The 19673-nt window shown below is 36.5% G+C and overlaps 1 protein-coding gene and 1 long non-coding RNA gene across 7 annotated transcripts in view; one reads left to right on the top strand and one right to left on the bottom strand.

Annotated features, from left to right (window-relative positions):
- Nucleotides 1-6969: 6969 nt before the first annotated feature.
- LOC309506211 (alpha-2-macroglobulin-like) overlaps nucleotides 6970-19673 on the top strand; it is a 55181-nt gene continuing 42477 nt past the window's right edge. For all 3 annotated transcript variants that reach the window (XM_082179911.1, XM_082179912.1, XM_082179913.1), the window contains exon 1: nucleotides 6970-7113. In XM_082179911.1, coding sequence (XP_082036037.1) covers nucleotides 7028-7113 — 86 coding nt within the window. In that variant the 5' untranslated portion in view covers nucleotides 6970-7027. The remainder of the gene's footprint in view (nucleotides 7114-19673) is intronic.
- LOC309506445 lies at nucleotides 8591-14805 on the bottom strand. Of its 4 annotated transcripts, none has more exons than XR_014208743.1 (4): nucleotides 13965-14805; nucleotides 13453-13529; nucleotides 11264-11329; nucleotides 8591-8947 (listed from the first exon to the last, which is right to left on the bottom strand). It is a non-coding gene; the product is annotated as an uncharacterized lncRNA (long non-coding RNA). The 4 variants fall into 4 exon arrangements; XR_014208744.1 differs by having other exon boundaries at nucleotides 13449-13529; XR_014208745.1 differs by having other exon boundaries at nucleotides 8591-8791; nucleotides 13961-14805.

Below are 19673 nucleotides of genomic sequence, written 5' to 3' on the forward strand. Positions count from 1 at the left end.
AGGTTGTTTTCAAAACCCTATAACACCATCACCTTTTGTGTTCCCGGTCAAAAATGACCAGCCTACAAAAAATAGCTTATAAATCACTTGTTATGCTATTTAATCACCCAGTATTGGATTCAATCTTTAATAAATTTGTAAATATTACAGAAAATATGAATAAAAAATGGCACTGTTGATCACAATAGTCTACTTTCACCAGGAAATTTGTTTTGAAAAACTTTTATTTTGTACAAAATGGCACATAGTCACACTTGTGGTGTATCAAAAATGACCAGCCTACAAAAAATAGCTTATAAATCTCTCATTATACTATAACTGTTGCTTCATTTATCCAATTTGGAAAAAGTGCTAATTTGGAATTCCACCATGGAAAAAGTGGGCCGGTCTTGGACCTGAAACTCCCGGGCTGAAAAGTGGCCCCACTCCGGCCCTGCCTTAGGTTAAATTTAAGCAAATAATTTACATCATACATAAGTCTTCTAAGAAGATAAATAGAAGATACGATTTTAATAAAACTTTAAAGATTTGATTTAAACAGTCTTTTAATTTTAAAATATCTCATTTAAACTTTTAAGGTTATGCTTTTAAATTAATTTAGTATAAAACTCTGGATGTAGTATGCTCTGGAACACAGACTAGCTTTACTGTGACATTATCCCTCGAGGCTCATCTGGTCTGTAACTCCTCTCGTCTGTGTACGGGTCTGAAGCTTCTTTTCACACTGTAGTTTATCCCTGAAGGATCTGAGGCTGTTTTGTTTATGACAGCTTAAACTATTTGCTTTTTGGATTGTTTTTTTATCATTGCATAAACAACAACTTCTTAAGTGCTCTGAAAATGTAAGGTGTTTTTATAAATATATTCATTTAGCTAAAGCTATGTTAACATTTTTTTTTTAAATACATTTTAGTAACATATGTTATTATACATTGGTTATATATTTAATTAATAATAATTTAATAAAAAAATATAGAGATTAGTTCATTTTTTAGAACCGTGTGTGTGTGTGTGTGTGTGTGTGTGTGAGTGCGAGTGCAAAACAGCTTAGAAATTATAATAAATTATTTATTTATTTATTTAATTTTTGAAAATTTACAAATGTAGTTTTGGTCGTGTTTAGGGGATAGAATATGCAGTTACAGTACAAAAATCATCATGGCTATGGAAAGCCACCACCATAAAAATTGAAACCCTGCATGGACAAAAAAAATTGAATCTTTTCATATAAATGAGATTAAAGACTAAGTACAGTTTTTCAACAATCTAAAGTTTTTGAACAGACATTGTTTAATAACAATTATACTTTATTTCACCGTTAAACAAAATCATTACAGTAATTTTCTAAAAGATAAATAAAAGGTACGAATTTATTTAATTTAAAAAATCTTTCATTTTAAAAAGTTCATATTTAAACTTTTACGATTATGCTTTGAAATAAATTTAGTACGAACAAAACTTTGGCTCTGGAAAGGCGTAAGCAGACTAACATTACATACGCTGTGACGTGATGCACAGAGGCTCATCTGGTCTGTCACCCTATATCCTGAAGCGATCATTAATGATGGTCAAGGAACTTCTTTCTCAGAAGACGCAGCGCTGATCGGAAGGGCCTTATAAGCAGCCTATCTGAGGGTTCACAGTTTCTAAATGTTTTCATTGTTGCTCTCTCTCTGAAGATAGGCCTATGTGGTCATTTTCTCACAGAGACAACTTAAGGAATTATTAAACATTTCACATGTGTGAGATGACTTGTTGACACTTAAAATTTTGAATTATTTTACATACCCATGATAAAAAATATTGTATAATGTAGAATATTTGTTTTTATTTTTATTTTTAAGATTATACTTTGAAATAATTGTAGCACTACCAAAACATTCACAATGCTGGTGTGAGAGATAAACACTCAGGTTCTTTTGTATTACAACTTTAAACACATTGCATTTTTGTGAACCCATTCATACGTGGTATGGACATTGATGTGTTAGGAGCTACTTCTTAAACTCTGAAAATGTAAGATGATTTTATTTATTGTTTATCTAAAACTAAAATAATTGATTCAGTAGATTTTGTATTATATATTGTATATTATAAGCATTTAATTTTTATACTTTTAAAGAACTGAATGTTTTCAACTTTAGTTAAATTAGTAAGATGTTTATTTTATATTATAAGCATTTAATTGATATACCTTTAAAGAACAGAATTTTTTTTAACTGTACTTAAATTAGCAAGATATTTATTTTATATTATATATTTATTCGATAAGAATTTCATTTGAATTCTTTTAAAGAACAGAATGTTTTTCAACTTTAGTGCGAAATATATGTCATTATTATAAAATCTCTTTTTATCACTTCCACTGTGCTAAAACCCCCACTATGTGATGGACTGGCATGTGACACAACCGGATGTCAGAGCTCAAAAATAACCCTCATAACTTTATAACTGGGACAAAGTTCAAATATTAAAACAATGAACTCCCCACTCACAAGGTCATAAATAATCCCATTAACCAATTATTAAGAGGTAGGCAAGGTATTGGCACAACTCTACAAACTGAGGGAAGAGTTAAAAAAATGTTCTTAACCAGGAAAATTCTAAATATACAGAGTTAATTACAGACGTGGAATGGTGTTCAAAACTTGCATATCTCGCTAATGTTTTTAAGCATCCTAATGAACTGAACACATAAATGCAAGGCAAAGGTGAAAATATTCTCACTTATACTGAAAACATTGGGAGGCTTCGGGTCCAAGCTCGCCCTCTGGCGTTCTTTTTGTTGAACAGGGCCAACTTGATATGTTTCCCTTGTGCAATGCACACTCAAACAGCAAACTCCCTGAGCTTATTGCCCAGCATCTGAAGGTCCTAGAGGAGAGGTTCAACTTTTATTTTCCAGGTGAGACTTATGCTGAGTTTGACTGGGTCCTTGATCCTTGGAGTTCATCAGGACTGGAAAGGAAGACCACAGTTTAAAATGAAATTTCAAGACATGGCTTTGGACAGTTTTTGGATAACTGTGGAGAAAGAATATCCAGCTGTTGCAAACAGTGCCATTACAGTTCTGATGCCCTTTTCCACAACCTATTTGTGCAAACTGAGTTTTTCTAGCCTGACATACATCAAGAATAAGTACAGAGAAAGTCTGAGAACAGTGGACCAGGAGCTTCGTGTTTGTCTCTTATCCATTCCTGCCAGAATTGATAGGCTGTGTGCATCATCTCAGGCTCAGGTTTCCCACTGAAAGTAACATTTTAAGTCTAAATATGCAGTAATGCCTTAGATTCTCATACATAATGCCTTGTAGAAATTGAAAGTATATAATGCACTTACATTAAAATCAGTTCAGAATTACAAGATTCCCTTTTACCAAACTCAACACTACACTCCAATAGGTGGCACAAATGCAAGTTAAAGCGGTTTACAAACTATCATAAAACTTAAAAGAAGAAGATGGTCCTGAGAAGAAATAACAGGATAAATCCAAGCAGAAACATCCAGAATAAAGCATGAAGATACTGAGGAACAAATAGTTTATTGTCCATTCTTCATTGTTTACTGCTGTGAAACATTCAGGTGTAAAAATGTAAACGGCAAAAGAAAAGTGAGAGATCATGTGTGCTTTGAATGTGGGATGAGCTTTACTACAGTCGCCCCACTGAAACGTCTCATCAAGCACATGTATTCACACAAGACAAACGCCTTACATTTGCCGTCAGTGCGGATGGAGCTTCACACTTGATTACAATTAATAGATTATAGCCTATTTAATGTTATTATTAATTTATCATTTTTATGAATCATTTATAATAAATAATGTGTCTCTGGATATCCCTTATTATATATACGTGAATGGATATCCCTTATTTTGCCATGCTAATCTTTAAATTCCTAAATTCCAAATCAAAAACAGTACATTTGTTGTTTCAAAAAAAAAAAAAAAAAATTGTTTTAAGCTGAGAAAATAAGCCAAGATACTTTTTTGCATAATCTCGTTCAAAAAACAAGTGAGATATTGTTTCAAGTTTAGTTTCAGAATGTGAAGAGATCAGGTGCGCTGGAAGCTGTTTCATGCGAGGGGGGCTGGAAAATATGTGACGTCATTATGTTGTGGCTGACGACAAGACATGAAATTTCTCTGTACTGTGTGTTGTAGCCATTAAAGAAAACATATAGTTTCATATTTATGTTTAAATATTATAGGCTAATGTTATTTTTTATTTAATCAATGTTGATTATGAAAGTGAGCATATGCAGCATGAGAAAGATAAAGATACATCATGAGATGCTGGAGACATGGAGTAAGACATGATTTTTACCACTTCATTGAGTTTTGATTTGTAGAAAGACTATTTCTAAAAGATTTTCGTTTTGTATAAATTGTATCTTAATTTTGATCAATGTTTTATCAACCAATTGCCTGTATTTAATAAATAAGAAGCAAATATATAGCAGACAATGTAATAAGGCGCCAGCACGATCACTTGCATTGCACGTGAACTGGAGGGCGCCGAAACTCAGCTTGTGCCTCACAGATTTGAGAAATATAAGCTATCTATTATAGAAAGCTTGAAATGTCTACTTTTAAACGAAAAAATTTAAAACCAAAAGAAATAGGCTACTCTCTGATTATGTAATCCATATGAAATGTGCATTTCACATGCATTTCTCTCTGGCGTTCATGGCGAGTCCACATTGTCAACTTCATCTTTGCAAAACAATTAAATGTCTCCTTGCTATTTTTGACACATTCATACTTTTGCCGGTTCTTTGTGGCAATCTTTATGCGTGCGGCCGTGCGCTTGAGTGCGGCTATATTATGTGCACGCTCATTATCCTGTATATAGCCTATTTAAGTAATAAAATTAATATAAAGGGGCGATTTGTCCACTAATGGCTTAAATGAACAACTACTAGTCGACTAGAAAAAAACTTTAGTCGGAGGCAGCCCTTATTCCACATATTTTCGAACCAGCAGGCCATTCTGGGTTGAGCGAGCGACCCTGAGCGGAATGAGCGAGGGAGCGGAATATTCAGAAATGCGCTCTACGCTCGCGAGCTCTGACCGGAACAAAGCATGACAAATTCAAACTTTATTTCATTTTCTCCGTAGCGTGAACACTCACTACATTAGGCATAAGAGAGTTAGTTACCGCATTCCATTTATTTATTTTTATTTCACGTTTTTAAAGTACAATATTATGTTAGTCCACAGCCCCCCACTTGGGGGTGCTGATGCTATGACGAGGGGGCTGCAGCCCCCGCAGCACCCCCCTTCCCGCGCTACTGGAAGAGATGTCTTGAAATTAGTAAGAAAAGAGTTACAGTTACAGTAATTATGAAGAATTCTATAATCAAGTTCTTTCAGCTTGTTAAGAGGGCACTTTATATCCATTGTATGTCCTCAAGCTGTAGAATATTTATTTTGTCTCCATTAATTGTCATTATTAATTGAACTGGATCAGCCAACAACAACCACATTTTCGAAAAACAAACAAATATCAATGACAAATCACTTTAACCAAAGTCATTGAGAAGTCAGAAACTTCACTCATCCCATCACAGCCAGTACAAGACATACTATTATTCCTAAAAACCAAAAGAACTCACAATAATATATCGGGAAGTCTACAATGTTACAAACAACAGGCAGAAAAACAAACATGGTAAATCTTCATCATGGTGTAGGGTCTCAAGTAAATATATGTATTGTTTAATTGCTCATCAAAAATATTTACTTGACTTACTTATTTTAATGATACAATCTTTTCAGACACCATATTAGGAAGGGGTCGAGGGGTTTGCAAATATAAACAAACATTTACTGTAACTCTCTCACTCTCACTGAGTGGGTGTAGGGGATTGTTGACCCTTGATTTCAGTATTGATTGGTTTCAGGACACAGGTCAGTTGCCTGTTTTTTTCTGTGTATAGTTTGTACAGAAGATACACTATATTGGCAAAAGTTTTGGGACGTCTGCCTTTACATGCACATGAACTTTAATGACATCCCATTCTTAATCCGTAGGGTTTAATATGGAGTTGGCCCACCCTTTGCAGCTTCAACTCTTATGGGAAGGCTTTCCACAAGGTTAAGGAGTGTGCTTATGGGAATTTTTGACCATTCTTCTAGAAGCGCATTTGTGAGGTCAGGCACTGATGTTGGACGAGAAGGCCTGGCTCGCACTCTCCGCTCTAATTCATCCCAAAGGTGTTCTATTGGGATGAGGTCAGGACTCTGTGCAAGCCAGTCATGTTCCTCCACACTAAACTCGCTCATCCATGTCTTTATGGGCCTTGCTTTGTGCACTGGTGCGCAGTCAGGAACAGGAAGGGGCCATCCCTAAACTGTTCCCACAAAGTTGGGAGCATTAAATTGTCCAAAATGTCTTGGTATGCTGAAGCATTAAGAGCTACTTTCACTGGAACTAAGGGGTCAATCCCAACCCCTGAAAAACAACCCCACACCATTATCCCCCCTCCACCAAACTTTAGACTTGGCACAATGCAGTCAGGCGAGTACTGTTCTCCTGGCAACCGCCAAACCCAGACTAGTCCATCGGTTTTCCATTGGATAAATTACCTAAATTAATAACTTTTTACAACAAAAATGAACCATCACTGAACTTACTTAAACTGGACTGTGACGCTATTTTCTTCTAAAACTGCTGTACAGCCGAAACAAACATTGTTGCATTATTTTCATGTTATCACTGTAAAGCTGCTTTGAAACAAACTGTATTGTAAAAATTGCTATATAAACTATTTTAGTTTTTTAATTTTTTATAAACTATTGACTATTTTACTGCATGCCAGACTTATTCTTAATATTTGCCACAAATGTATTTTTAAGGCTTTAGTAGATCTAATTTAGCACATGTTTTTGAACTGCACTGCCTACATGGTTGAATCATTAATCAGATGATCAATACACATGTTTTGAAGGACCTCCTTTAGCATGAGAGTCCCTTTAAAAGAGACGGTCCAGTTCATCTCATGCCGTGGATGATCGCTCGTCATCATGGCTCTGAATATTGGCTGCTGTTGGAAAGGGCTCCTTCTGCTCTCTTTCCTCCTGATCTGTGTCAATGGACAAACATCAGGGCCGTAAGTTTTTAACAGTTTTTGCTAAGGTTAAAATTATTAGTATACCAATAGTCATTGTGTAAGAAATGTCTTGATTTCTCCTGTATTTATTTAACTCATCTGTGTTGCACAGTAGAGGTTTACTGTTTAACCTTTATGCCTTATTATATATTTTACGACGTTGAGTGCATTAAGGGACAAAAATGTCCACTCTAAACACTGCCAAAAAACTATTATATATTATAAAAAAAAAAATCACTTTCACTGAGTTAAATATTTTAACCAACATCAGTCCTGAAAATAACTACCAAACATTTATTTAATTTTCAGAATTTTAACCCCTTAAATGCCATTTGTTTACATGCCACTGTTTTTATCGATGGAAAAAACATAAAAACAATTGGGAAAAAAACACAATTGTGTACTACATGCTGGGTGGATTTCTTGGGAGGGAATTATCACAGCCTGGTATATGTCCATGATTAGCAGCAACATTGATTTTTACACATTTTTAGTTTTTGTGTTATGTCAGATTTAAAATAAAATAAATCATACATAGCGCGTTAATAATAATAATAATAATAATAATAATTCATTACATTTATATAGCGCTTTTCTCTGCACTCAAAGCGCTTTACATAGAAGGGGGGGATCTCCTCAACCACCAAAAGGACCAAAGGACCATAAATGGACCAAAGGTTAAGGACCAAAAATGGTCACATGTTAAACACTGCCTAAAATATTATATATTATTATTATTTTCCACTTTTACTGAGTTAAATCTTTTAACCAGCATCAGTCCTCATCATAACTACCAAATATTTATTTAATTTCAGGATTTTAACCCTTTAAATTCCAGTTTTGGTGACGATACCATCATTTTGTACACTCTCAGAAAAAAAGGTACAATTTTGTACCAAAGAAGGTACAAACCCTTGTCACTGGGGCGGTACCTTTTACTGGTACAAAATTGTACCTTAATATAGAGGAACAAATTTGTTCCATTCCAGTTTGTACCTTAAAGGACATGATTTGTACCATGGGCAACCAAAATGTACCTTTTGTTTTTTAAAACTTGTTGGTACAATATTGTACCTTTATCAAAAGTACAAATTTGATCCTTTAAGGTACCACCCCAGTGACAAGCCCCTTTGTACCTTAACTGTGTCAAATTTGTTCCTACTAGAACTATTAAAGGCTATTTTTCTATTGAATAACATACACATTCAACAACTGAATCCAAAAGGCATCAATTTAATCATTTCTGTAAATACATATCAAATACATATGAACCTTTGAATACTTTCATTCCAACTTACAGTAAAGTATTTCTTTGTGTAAATACATCAAAGACTTCACAATACAATAAAGACTTAGCAAAATTAACAGAATATCACTTCTTTAAAAAGATTTGAAAGAATTTAAAATGCAATTACACTAAAATGTTACAGTACATAAAATATATTTTCTCATCTACAACAAAGCTAGACTTGTTCCCCCCCCCCCCACCACTTTTCACACAATACCCTTGCATTTATTTAACTTTTTTTTTTTAAAAACACCATCCTCCACCCGAACTGCTCAGCAATTTCAGATCCCTCCATTTTTACACTGCTGAAGATTCTCCTCTCACTGAAGACACATCCAGTCAAGAAGTTCCCAAGATCTGCACAGTGGGTTGAGATGTAGCCGGTTCTTCCTGAACATAATGAAGAATCAATATTAGAAAAGACAGACGTAAATGTATTAAATTTATACTCCCAATGACAAGCTCAAATTTGACCTCTAGACTTAAAGGGATAGTTCACCTAGAACTGAAAATGTACTCGCCCTCAAGTTGTTCCAAATCTGTTTACTTGAACAAAAAAGAAGATATTTTGAGAATTGAAAATGAAACAATTGATGGGGCCCCATTAACTTCCATAGAATATTTTTCATACTATTTTCATACTATGGAAGTCAATGGGGCCCCATTGACTGTTTCATTTTTTGGGTGAACTATAATTGAATTGAATTGAATGAATAGCTTTATTGGTCACTAGTCACAAGTACCAGCGAAATTCCGCCATCAACCTGTCCATACAAACATACATACAATATGACAAGGGGGTAGACAGGACAGGAAGACAGAGCATTTTAGGAAAGAATACAGCATAACATGAGGAGAGGTGAGGAGAAAAAAAAGGCCACCCCCAGACTACGCTCCTGTAAGGAGTCCAGTTTGGGAACAGTAAAAAACACCTCAGCAACATTGGCACATAATCAGTACACAACATGACACACAAGACTTGCAACAAGGGAGGGTAGTTGGGGATGGAGGTAACCCAGCACAAACAAGCAGCCATCCGGTTCCTGCAGCCATTCTTCGGCGCTGGTCGGACCCGCCTGCCAGACTGGTGGTATGTAGCGTCGAAGGCGAGGGATGGGGGTATGGGGTGGTGATTGCATATCTGTATATATGTAGTGCGTGTATGTGTAGGCCTGGAAAGCCGCTGCGTCTGGCATCCTAATCTAGCCTCAGTCCGCAGGATGTCATTGCGACACAGCAATTGCTATGGAGACAGCCTTGATCAGGTCCCAGACAGAGTCAACAATCAGCAGGTGTCAGTGGGGAGTGGGGGAAGGAACGCAAGAGCGTCACGCTGCAGTGCTCCACGGGGGGAGTTTTAGTTCCAGCAGCAGCCTCGGCCAAGGCCAGTGCTGGTTGAGGGGGGCCGAAAGCAGATAAGATTGGGGTTGTTTGGTCTTGGGACGAGTAGCTGCATTCCAATTTACGCAGCCCCTGGTCCATTTTGGTCTCCGAAACGATCCATTTGCCTTTGCAAAGCTGTAAGCTTCTCCAAGATGTTATCCATATTTTGGTTCAAAGTCACCAAAGTCACAGTCTGAGTGCTGACAGCTCTGCCCACTGCTTCAATCATAACGGGCAGCCTTATGGGGTTTTGGACAGCTGTCACCGTCTTCTTAATTCCTCGATAAACCAGGGCAATGCCTAATCCAAACAGCAGAAAACCTGTTATCATGGTTCCGAATAGGTAGATGTCTTCAATGTCCTCCACGGAAAGAGCCGCCAGACACACGACCCGCCACCTCTCCCACGCGTCCATCGTGTAGCCAGCTGCGAACGTTCCGGCAGGGCAGTCAGGTTCCCCCGAACCCAAGCTTCTCGTCGAGAAGATGGTGTCAATTGCGTTGAGAGACCAGTTGATCAAATCCATAATTTCTTAGTTTGGAGAACAGTGCGGAGAGAGTCTCTCAAAGTACAAGTAGACTAGACGAGACGAGAGAAGCAAAGCAGGGGAGATAAGGGAGAGGAGGGTAAGAAAATGCGACCGCCTTCGTTGAGAGCAAAAGAAGAAAAAGAAAAAGAAATCCTGCAACATATCGTTTGGCATCCATGTAATGTGCTTCTATAACAGATTTCAGCTTAGACAACCTCAACACATTGGACAATTTTACTTAAAGGGTTAGTTCACCCAAAAATGAAAATTATTTAGTTAATTATTCACCCTCATGTCATTTCACACCTATAAGACCTTTGTTCATCTTCGGAACTCAAATGAAGATATTTTTAATTAAATTCTGAGAGCTTTCTGTCCTTCCATTGGGAGCAATGCAACTACTGTAACACATTCAAGGCCCAGAACGATAGGAAAGACATCATTGAAGTAATCCATGTGACTTCAGTGGTTTAACCAATTTTATAAAGCAATGCAGGTGCTTTGTTTTAGCAAAAAACACAATTTACCACTTTATTTACGAAAATACTGACCTTCAATCCAGTAGGGTGAGCACTACGACGCATGTGTATTGTGTTGACTCAAGACCGGGTGTTGTTCCGTGAATGTGCTTTAGATAATATTATTTTGTAAATATAGAGGTAAATTATGTTTTTTTGGCAAAACAAAGCACTTGCATCGCTTCATAAAATTGAGGTTAAACCACTGGAGTCACTTGGATTAGTTTAATGGTGTCTTTACTACGTTTCTGGGGCTTGAATGTATTAGTTGCGTAGGCTACCAATGGAGGAACAGAAAGCTCTTGGAGTTCATCAAAAATATCTTCATTTGTGTTCCGAAGATAAACGATGATAAACGATGGTCTTACAGGTTTGGAATGACATGAGGGTGTATAATTAATGACAGAATAACATTTTTTTGCTGAACTATACCTTTAAGAAATCCTGGAAACACCTTAAATCAACCACAGCATGCATTCGGTCCATTTTCTGGAATAACTGAAATGCAGATAAGAAAACAAGTTTCACACACAAAAAAAAAACTTTCTGCATGTTTACATTTTCCACAAAGTTTTAAATTATTCATTTAAAGCTTCATATAAAATACCCAGAAAAGTAAAATGTTAAACTAATCCATTTGAATTGAGAAGTTTAGTAAAAAATGTCTGAAGAGACTACCGCTTAGTATAATAAACAGATTCAATTTAGGATTTTATTCACATTTAAACATTGAACAAACAGAAGCTCAACCGCACTTGCTTTGACAAGCGAGAACAAACCTCAATGGTTCTTGCGGAAGCTCAAACGTGCTGCAAAACACACGAGAATGAACATCCACGGTTTTCGCACGTCTAGCAAACATGCTTAAGCTTCCATTTACTGCAACTGATGTGTGAATTGATGAATATTTATATGTGAATAAAAGCCTAAATTAAATCTGTTCATCATATAAAATTATCGTATCTCTACAGAAAAACTTGGACTAAACTGCTCGATTCAAATTATTTTACGATCTCTTTATTATGGTAGCATACAGGTATCAAAAGACATTTTGAAATTTAATATGCAAAATGGCAATGTAATATATAAAATGGCAATGTATTTCTTATTTAAATTTACATTTTCCATACCATATGTGCAATGTTTGGGGCAAAGTGACAATTCAAATTCAATAATATAATTAAATTAGCCATCTCCTACACTTGTTTTAACATATAATTTAAACATATTACAAAAATGATTAGAGATGTTTAAAGGCATAATTCACCCAAAATTTAAAAAAACTGTCATTAATTATTCACTCTCATGTTGTTCCAAACCTGTAAGACTTTCATTCATCTTTGGAACACAAATGAAGATCTTTTTAATGGAATCTGAGAGCTTTCTGTCCCCCCATTGACAGTCCATGCAACTAAAACTTTGATGCTTCAAAAAGTTCATAAAGAGATCGTAAGACCAATCCATTTGAATCGAGCAGTTTACCGTAGTTCAAATTTTCTGAAGAGACATGATCGCTTTATATGATGAACAGATTTCAGAAGCTCAACCGAACATGCTTGACACGTGAGAACAAACCTCTTTCTCAGACGTGCTGCGCAACACACGAGAATAAACCTCATTTGTTTTCGCATGTCAAGCGAACATGCTAGAGCTTCCGTTTACCGTATCTGATGTGAATTGATGAATAAAAGCCTAAATTCAACCTGTTCATCATAAAGGAAGCACAAAATTTAGACTAAAACACTCAATTCATATGGATTAGTTTTACAATCACTTTAGGAACTTTTTAAAGCATCAAAGTGGTAGTTGCTTAGCTGTCTATGGGGGGTCAGAAAGCTCGTAATTGATGAAAGAATTTTCATTTTTGGGTGAACTAACCCTTTAACATGTTCAACCTAAAATTGTAGCAAAATGATAATTTAAATGCTATTTTTCTTAATTGCATTTACACTCACAGTTAAGACACTTATGATTGCATTTTTATTAAATACTCGCGATGAACGTGGCAAAATTCAATCTGGATTTAAAAAAAGGATTCCGAGACGATCATTGCATCAAGTGCCTTAACTTTGAGTGTAAAAGCAACTAGGAAAAATAACCTAAATTATAATTTTGCTATAATATTTGCTTGAACATTTTAAACATCTAATTTCTGTAATACATCTTATTTATTTTTTTTGAACATATACAATTTTCAAATGTATGTTTTAATTTTATGTTAAAGCTAGTGTAGTAATGCAAATTATTATATTATTGATTTTGAATATTTGTTTTGTTCCAGAATGATGTTGCACATATCATATAGAAAATGTAAATATAAATACAGAAATGCATTGCCATTTTACACATTGCATTGCCATTTTGCATGTTACATTTCATATTGACATTTGGTACCTGTATGCTACTATACTTTGTGAATGTCAGAGTTTTAGGTGAATATACTTTCAGTTAAGTGACAGAAATCTTTCAGAATTAATTTGAAGTGCAGTTACTGTGCTTTATCAAGATTGACATCACTCTGTCATTATGGCAAACATTTTGTCTTAGAAAAATAAATTCAACCTCATCAGAAAAAAGAATATCATAAGATTAAGAAACTCAAATAACTCATACATACTTGCCTCACAGCTGAGGACGCAGGAAGACTTTCAGATGTGTGATCAGTGAGACCAGCACTGACAGTTTACCCCATCATGATCTAAAAATCAAAGACACATGAGTTTCAACAAAGGTCTATGATAAAATGAATGTATATGACATGTATATGACTTAGGACAGAATCAGGTAACGTTAATCGCATTCATTTAAACACAGAACGAGTGATTTTATCTGCGCACTGTTCGTTTGCGTTCAATCACGTTGTTCCAAAACCGCATACAGTATTGTGGACTAATGTAAAGTACACCAGCATGGCACCTCTGCTTGAGCATTCATTTACAACAATAATGTATTAAATGTGAACTTACGACACAGAAACTCAATTGCTTTAAAATATATTTGCAGACGACTAATATCACTGACTGGATTCGTACAATTAAGTTAAGCTATTTAACGTTACACTCGCTATTATCATGTTGAGTAACGTTAGCTGTAACGTTTTATACATTTTTATTTGGTTAAACATAAAACCCACCTTTAAATTTCCTCTTCTATTCGTCTTATAATTCGAGTCCAGCTAAAGTACTTCTGACGATAAAGAGGGCGAAGCCATGGCTTGTGGTGGTGCTCGTGCTCGTAATCTGCTTCCCGAAGTTCCCGCTCTCCGGTCTATTTGAAAATGTAGTAACGGCTGCAGCAACCTTGGGCAATCAGTTTCATGTTGCCTAATAGCAAAGTTAACATTTAACAGTTATAGTGGATAATGGAGAACAAACGCCATATATTGTACACGTGATGACTTAATACTAACTTAGTCAATAATTGCATTAAAAAAAATAAAAAGTGTAACGTTATACAAGTCAAATGGCTAAAAAGCATTTGGAGCAAAGCTAATTTAACTCGCTAAATTAACGTTAAGTGGCTGAAACATTTATATTTTAGAATTGTGAACTAAATATATTCATAAATTATCAGAACTCACCTTTAAATTTCGTCTTCAAGTTTGATAAAATAAACTCTCGACCGCGCTGCAGTTGTGTTAGCCTGCTTCCCGCTGTCAGTTCGGAAAATTTCGTGGCTGAAGCGATTTCGACCAATCAGTGTCTTGTTGCTATGCCAAATACTCAACACAGCAACCAATCATGAATGAAACAGTAATTTGGCCCATAACTGTACCCTTGATGTGAGAACAATTATGTACCTTAATTTAAATTGTACCTTAACAGGTACAAAACAGTATCTTCAGTGGTCTTTCCTGTACCATTAAAGGTACTATTATTGAAAAGGTACAAAACTGTTCTTTGAGGAACATTATTTGTACCACCGTGTACCTTTTTTTCTGAGAGTGTATAAGAGGAAAAAACACAACATTTTTTTATTTTCCATATGCTAAATGCAAAGTGAAAACCTTGGCTTTGGATTATCACAGTCTTGAATATGTCAAAGATTAGCAGCAACATTATTTTTGGTGCATTTTTATTTTTTGTGCTATGTCAGATTTAAAAAAATAATAATCACACATATCGCGTTAAGGACGAATTTGATCCTATCTAAACCCATTAAAATATCTATTTTTGAACCCACTGTCATAATATCATAAAATCATAATTTCTATTCAAATACCCTGTCATTACCAAGCCTTGGGGTAAAATATTAACTTTTTACTGTTTTCCACCTGTTGGTACCATTTTTCATATAATTGACATACTGCAAACATCTGCAGTATTGCAAACTTTTTCCTGATCCCTACTAGGTGACTGTAACCTGTGCCTGTCTCCCTACACATCAAAATTTGCTCTAGAAAGAAAGAAAAACTACAAGATCACCATGAACATGAATTTTTATTTTTCTAAATTCTATAAACATATCAAACATATCAAAAACTTCAAAACAAAATGGGGTCATTGTTCAGCTCATTTGCAGGAGCTGCAGAATTGCAATGCATGCTCCTTACAGATGTAAATGCCACATTTTGAGCAGGTGGTGGAGATTTTTCTTTTTTTGTTAGTGCAGAAACTGCACCCCCTCCTCCTCTTGTCATGGGTGTCTACAGCCCCACTTGCCTCTGAATGTTCTGCTCTCCGCTGTGATTGCACCATGGCTGCTGCGGCTGGTGTGCGGGGGAGGCGCTCTCTCCTCTCCATCTGGGGATACACCAGCATCCTCCCCAGCTCCTCCAGGAACAGCCTCCTTTTGAAGGTTTTCTCCTGGTTCCAGGAAGGGTCAACAGCCACCCACAGGACAAAGGCGTTGAAACAGAGACATCTATTAGATTGTAGAAGAGCGCCATCGGCCACCGACTTGTCTTCCTCTTGCAGCTGTATGCGCCAACAACCTGCAAAATAAAAAAAAGATCAAGGAAAAATGAATAACATGTATCTATTTTTTTGGCCCAAGTTATAAGAGAAAAAAAAATACAAGAGAAAAAAATGCATGATAAACTTGGTACTATGCCTATATTTTAGAAAACCACATAAAGATGTGTATATAAAATAAATGTGTGAGTTACTGTTGCTAATAGCACATACCTTGTCCAGGTATATTATTATTCACTTGGTTCAGTAACGTAGTCCACTGCTTCGGTGGTCGTGTAGGTTTTCTTCATCTTGTCGAGTGTGAAATGAAGTGAAATCTTGTCACCTTTCATCGCGCAGATCGCACCAGCTAATCCCTTTAGCAGCGTGGCGGCGGTGTTTGTATTTATATTAACCGAAACTGGTGTGTGTACACCAAAACTCTATCACACAACTGTTCGCCGGACTTGAAATATCTCACAGTTAAATGCATCCCCTTTTACTCACCGAGAGAAATCTCCGTCATACTGGCCCTCATTTATCAAAAGTGCGTACACCAAATTTCCAGCGTACACCTGGCGTACACCCAAAACCACGGTGACTTTGAGATTTAGCAATATGGACGTTGGCGTACGGCACGCTCAAATCCTACGCCAGCTCAGGAGGTGGTGTACATGTACGCACGTTTTGAGTTAGTGTGGAAATGCGCAGAAAAACAATTCCTAACACCACAAAACGCACTGACAAACTAAAAGATATGATATATTATGACCCACTGTAAAAAAAAACAACAACATAGGGATGTTAACCGATGACCGTTTGACCGATGGTTGACCGTATCAACGTTAACCGATTAAAGTTGTAGGTAGTCGGGTTAAAAAAAAAAGTGTCTAAATTAGGCTATTATAGACAGTGGACTGAACGCTACTACAGTTAGCCATCTCATTCCAAGATCTTTTTGTGTGAAGTGAACAAATCCCTCACACTCAATTTTTCATAACTCGCCTGTTTGTACTTAATAAACCAATAAAAACATTTGGTTTTCTGTGTCGGCTGCAAAGATTAAGTCTGACTTGCGATCTTCGCAGTAGTGAACGCGCCGGAGAGAAATAGGCACATTTCATACGGATTACATCGTTTTATTTTGTTTTGAATGGTTCTGTTTAAAAGTAGAGATTTCTGTAGATAATAGATATATTTCTATTTTTTGTAGGTGTGTGAGACGAGTAACGTTAGGCTACCTTATACGTTGAGTTTCGGTTCATGGATGATAGCGTTAGCTCCAGTTCAGGCGCTGGCGCCTCCGTGTTGTGATTATCTCTGCTATTTACTTTTGATTTATTAAATCCAGAAAATTGGATAATGAAACACTGATTAAAATTAAGATACAATTAATGCAGAACGAAATTCGCTTTAAAGAAAGGCTTTGTGCTTTCTGTTTGAGGTCTCTGTGAAAGTTTTAAAGCATGCCGCTTTCAGAGCGGTCGCATCCGTTATGGATAACTGTCACGTAACATTGTTTTTTCCTCATAAATGCGAACACGAAAAATAAAAGACAAAAGACTTTTTAAAAAAGACAACCATCCACAACTTTATAACACTCCAGGCAAAGTATACCTCTTTTTTTTGTTCAGTAATGAAAGGCTTTCAATGACCAAAAAATAATTCAGACTGACAAAATAATAAAAATGACATTCTTCTTCTTTTAAATAATAATAATAATAATAATACAAATAATAATAATAATAACGACATTCTTCTTCTAAATAACAATAAGCGTCATTAATAATAAAAATCATAATAATAAGAATAAGAATTTTACAAATTGTCATGCAATTATATTAATGTGAATGAATGGTACTCCACATCACATCATCATCACTATTGTACACCCCAATACATGTGACGTGATACGAAATTAAATGCTAATCGTTTTAAAACACGTGCTGTAAAATAATGCATTGTGATGGGTCATTTGCTCATCCAAGTTTCTCTTCTTTGCCGTCTTCCGTGTGTCCATGGCGTAAAATGAGGGCGTGGGGGAAGCGGAGACTTGAATATATAGGGGCGTGTTATTCTAATGACGATCGTTTTCAGCCGCGGCATTTATCAAGGGCAGGTATTGCGTACACCTGGATTTCAAAGGTACGCACAGCTTCATAAATCAGGCGGTGAGAGGAGTGTAAGCATAATCTTACGCCAACATATACGCCCATTTCTACGCAAGAATGATAAATGAGGGCCAGTGTGTGTTGTTTACATTCCACCGAGCGCTGCGATGACGTCAGCGACACAGGAACTGGCCGATCACATCTTCGCCATGGAAAACTCCAACCCGGATTCTGTAATCCTGTTGCTGGGTGACTTTAACCATGTATCTATGAAGAAAGCTCTTCCAAGATACAAGCCTCAGATTCATATTCCTACCAGGCTGGATAAAACTTTGGACCAGTGTTACTCCCATTCCAGAAGCATATCAAGCTCTAATCAGCCCCGATTGGTGAGTCTGATCACAACACTATATTACTTGTCCCTAAATACCGCCAGAAACTAAAAACAACTAAACCAGTGAAAAAGAGGGTTAGGTGGTATTCTCCCCCGGCCATAGACATGTTACAATACTGTTTTGATGTCACAGACTGGAGTGTTTTTGAGCATGATGATATTGACACTTTCACTGATACTGTAATGTCTTATATACATTTTTTGTGAGTCTGTGTGTATTCCCATCAAAACTGTCATCAGTTACAGCAACAACAAGCCTTGGCTTAACAAGTAGGGAAAAAAACGCTGCATTCAGATGTGATGATAAAGCACTATACAGACTCCTCAAATACCAACTCAAAAAGGCTATTAAAACAGCTAAAGCCACTCACAGAGTGAAACTTGAAAATAAGCTCCAAGTCCATGACATTAAGGGTGTCTGGCAGGGTCTGCAGACAATTACCAACTATAAGATCAAGCATCACGTCTCAGACTGCGACCCCTCCCTCCCTGAGAGGCTAAATGATTTTTACTGTAGATTTGAGGCCAGAGAAACCCAGATTAATTCTCTGAGCCTCCCTCTAACGGGTTTGGTTGATCACCCCCCCAAAATACATATGCTCGCGGATGTTCCTTGATTTTTGTTCAGCCTTCAACACCATTATCCCAATCAGGCTGTATAACTCTCTTTTAGCGATGGGTGTCAATGTTGTTCTCTGTCAATGGATTTTGAACTTTTTATCCTGTAGGAAGCAATTTGTTAAAATTAATAATCATGTGTCATCAACGAGGACTCTTAATATCGGCGCCCCACAAGGGTGTGTCCTGTCCCCGCTTTTATTTTCACTTTACACTAATAACTGCACATCCAATCAAACATCAGTCAAACTGTTAAAATTTGCGAGAGAGAGAGAGAGAGAGAGAGAGAGAGAGAGAGAGAGAGAGAGAGAGAGAGAGAGAGAGAGAGAGAGAGAGAGAGAGAGAGAGAGAGAGAGAGAGAGAGAGAGAGAGAGAGAGAGAGAGAGAGAGAGAGAGAGAGAGAGAGAGAGAGAGAGAGAGAGAGAGAGAGAGAGAGAGAGAGAGAGAGAGAGAGAGAGAGAGAGAGAGAGAGAGAGAGAGAGAGAGAGAGAGAGAGAGAGAGAGAGAGAAAAAAAAAATATGACCTTCAGGATATTATGATTTTTGTCACTCGCCTAAACACCATGTATTATATTTAGGCCCTACACACACACACACAAACATTTGTCAACGCAGACACACATTGCTCTCAGACATCCACACATACTCAGAAACATCATTTTGGATCATTGAGCCATTAAAATGCTTCATAACACAGTCAATAGTGTCCATAGTGGAAACCAGGAAAATAACGTGCATTTCCCCCCATAGGGAATACCTCTGGTGGAATACACTATATAATCCAAATATAATGCTTTTGCTTCAAAATGAAAGGATGTTTCAACATA

This window comes from Leuciscus leuciscus (genome assembly GCF_965113295.1).
Source record: "Leuciscus leuciscus genome assembly, chromosome: 9".
In the NCBI taxonomy this organism is placed as follows: Eukaryota; Metazoa; Chordata; class Actinopteri; order Cypriniformes; family Leuciscidae; genus Leuciscus; species Leuciscus leuciscus.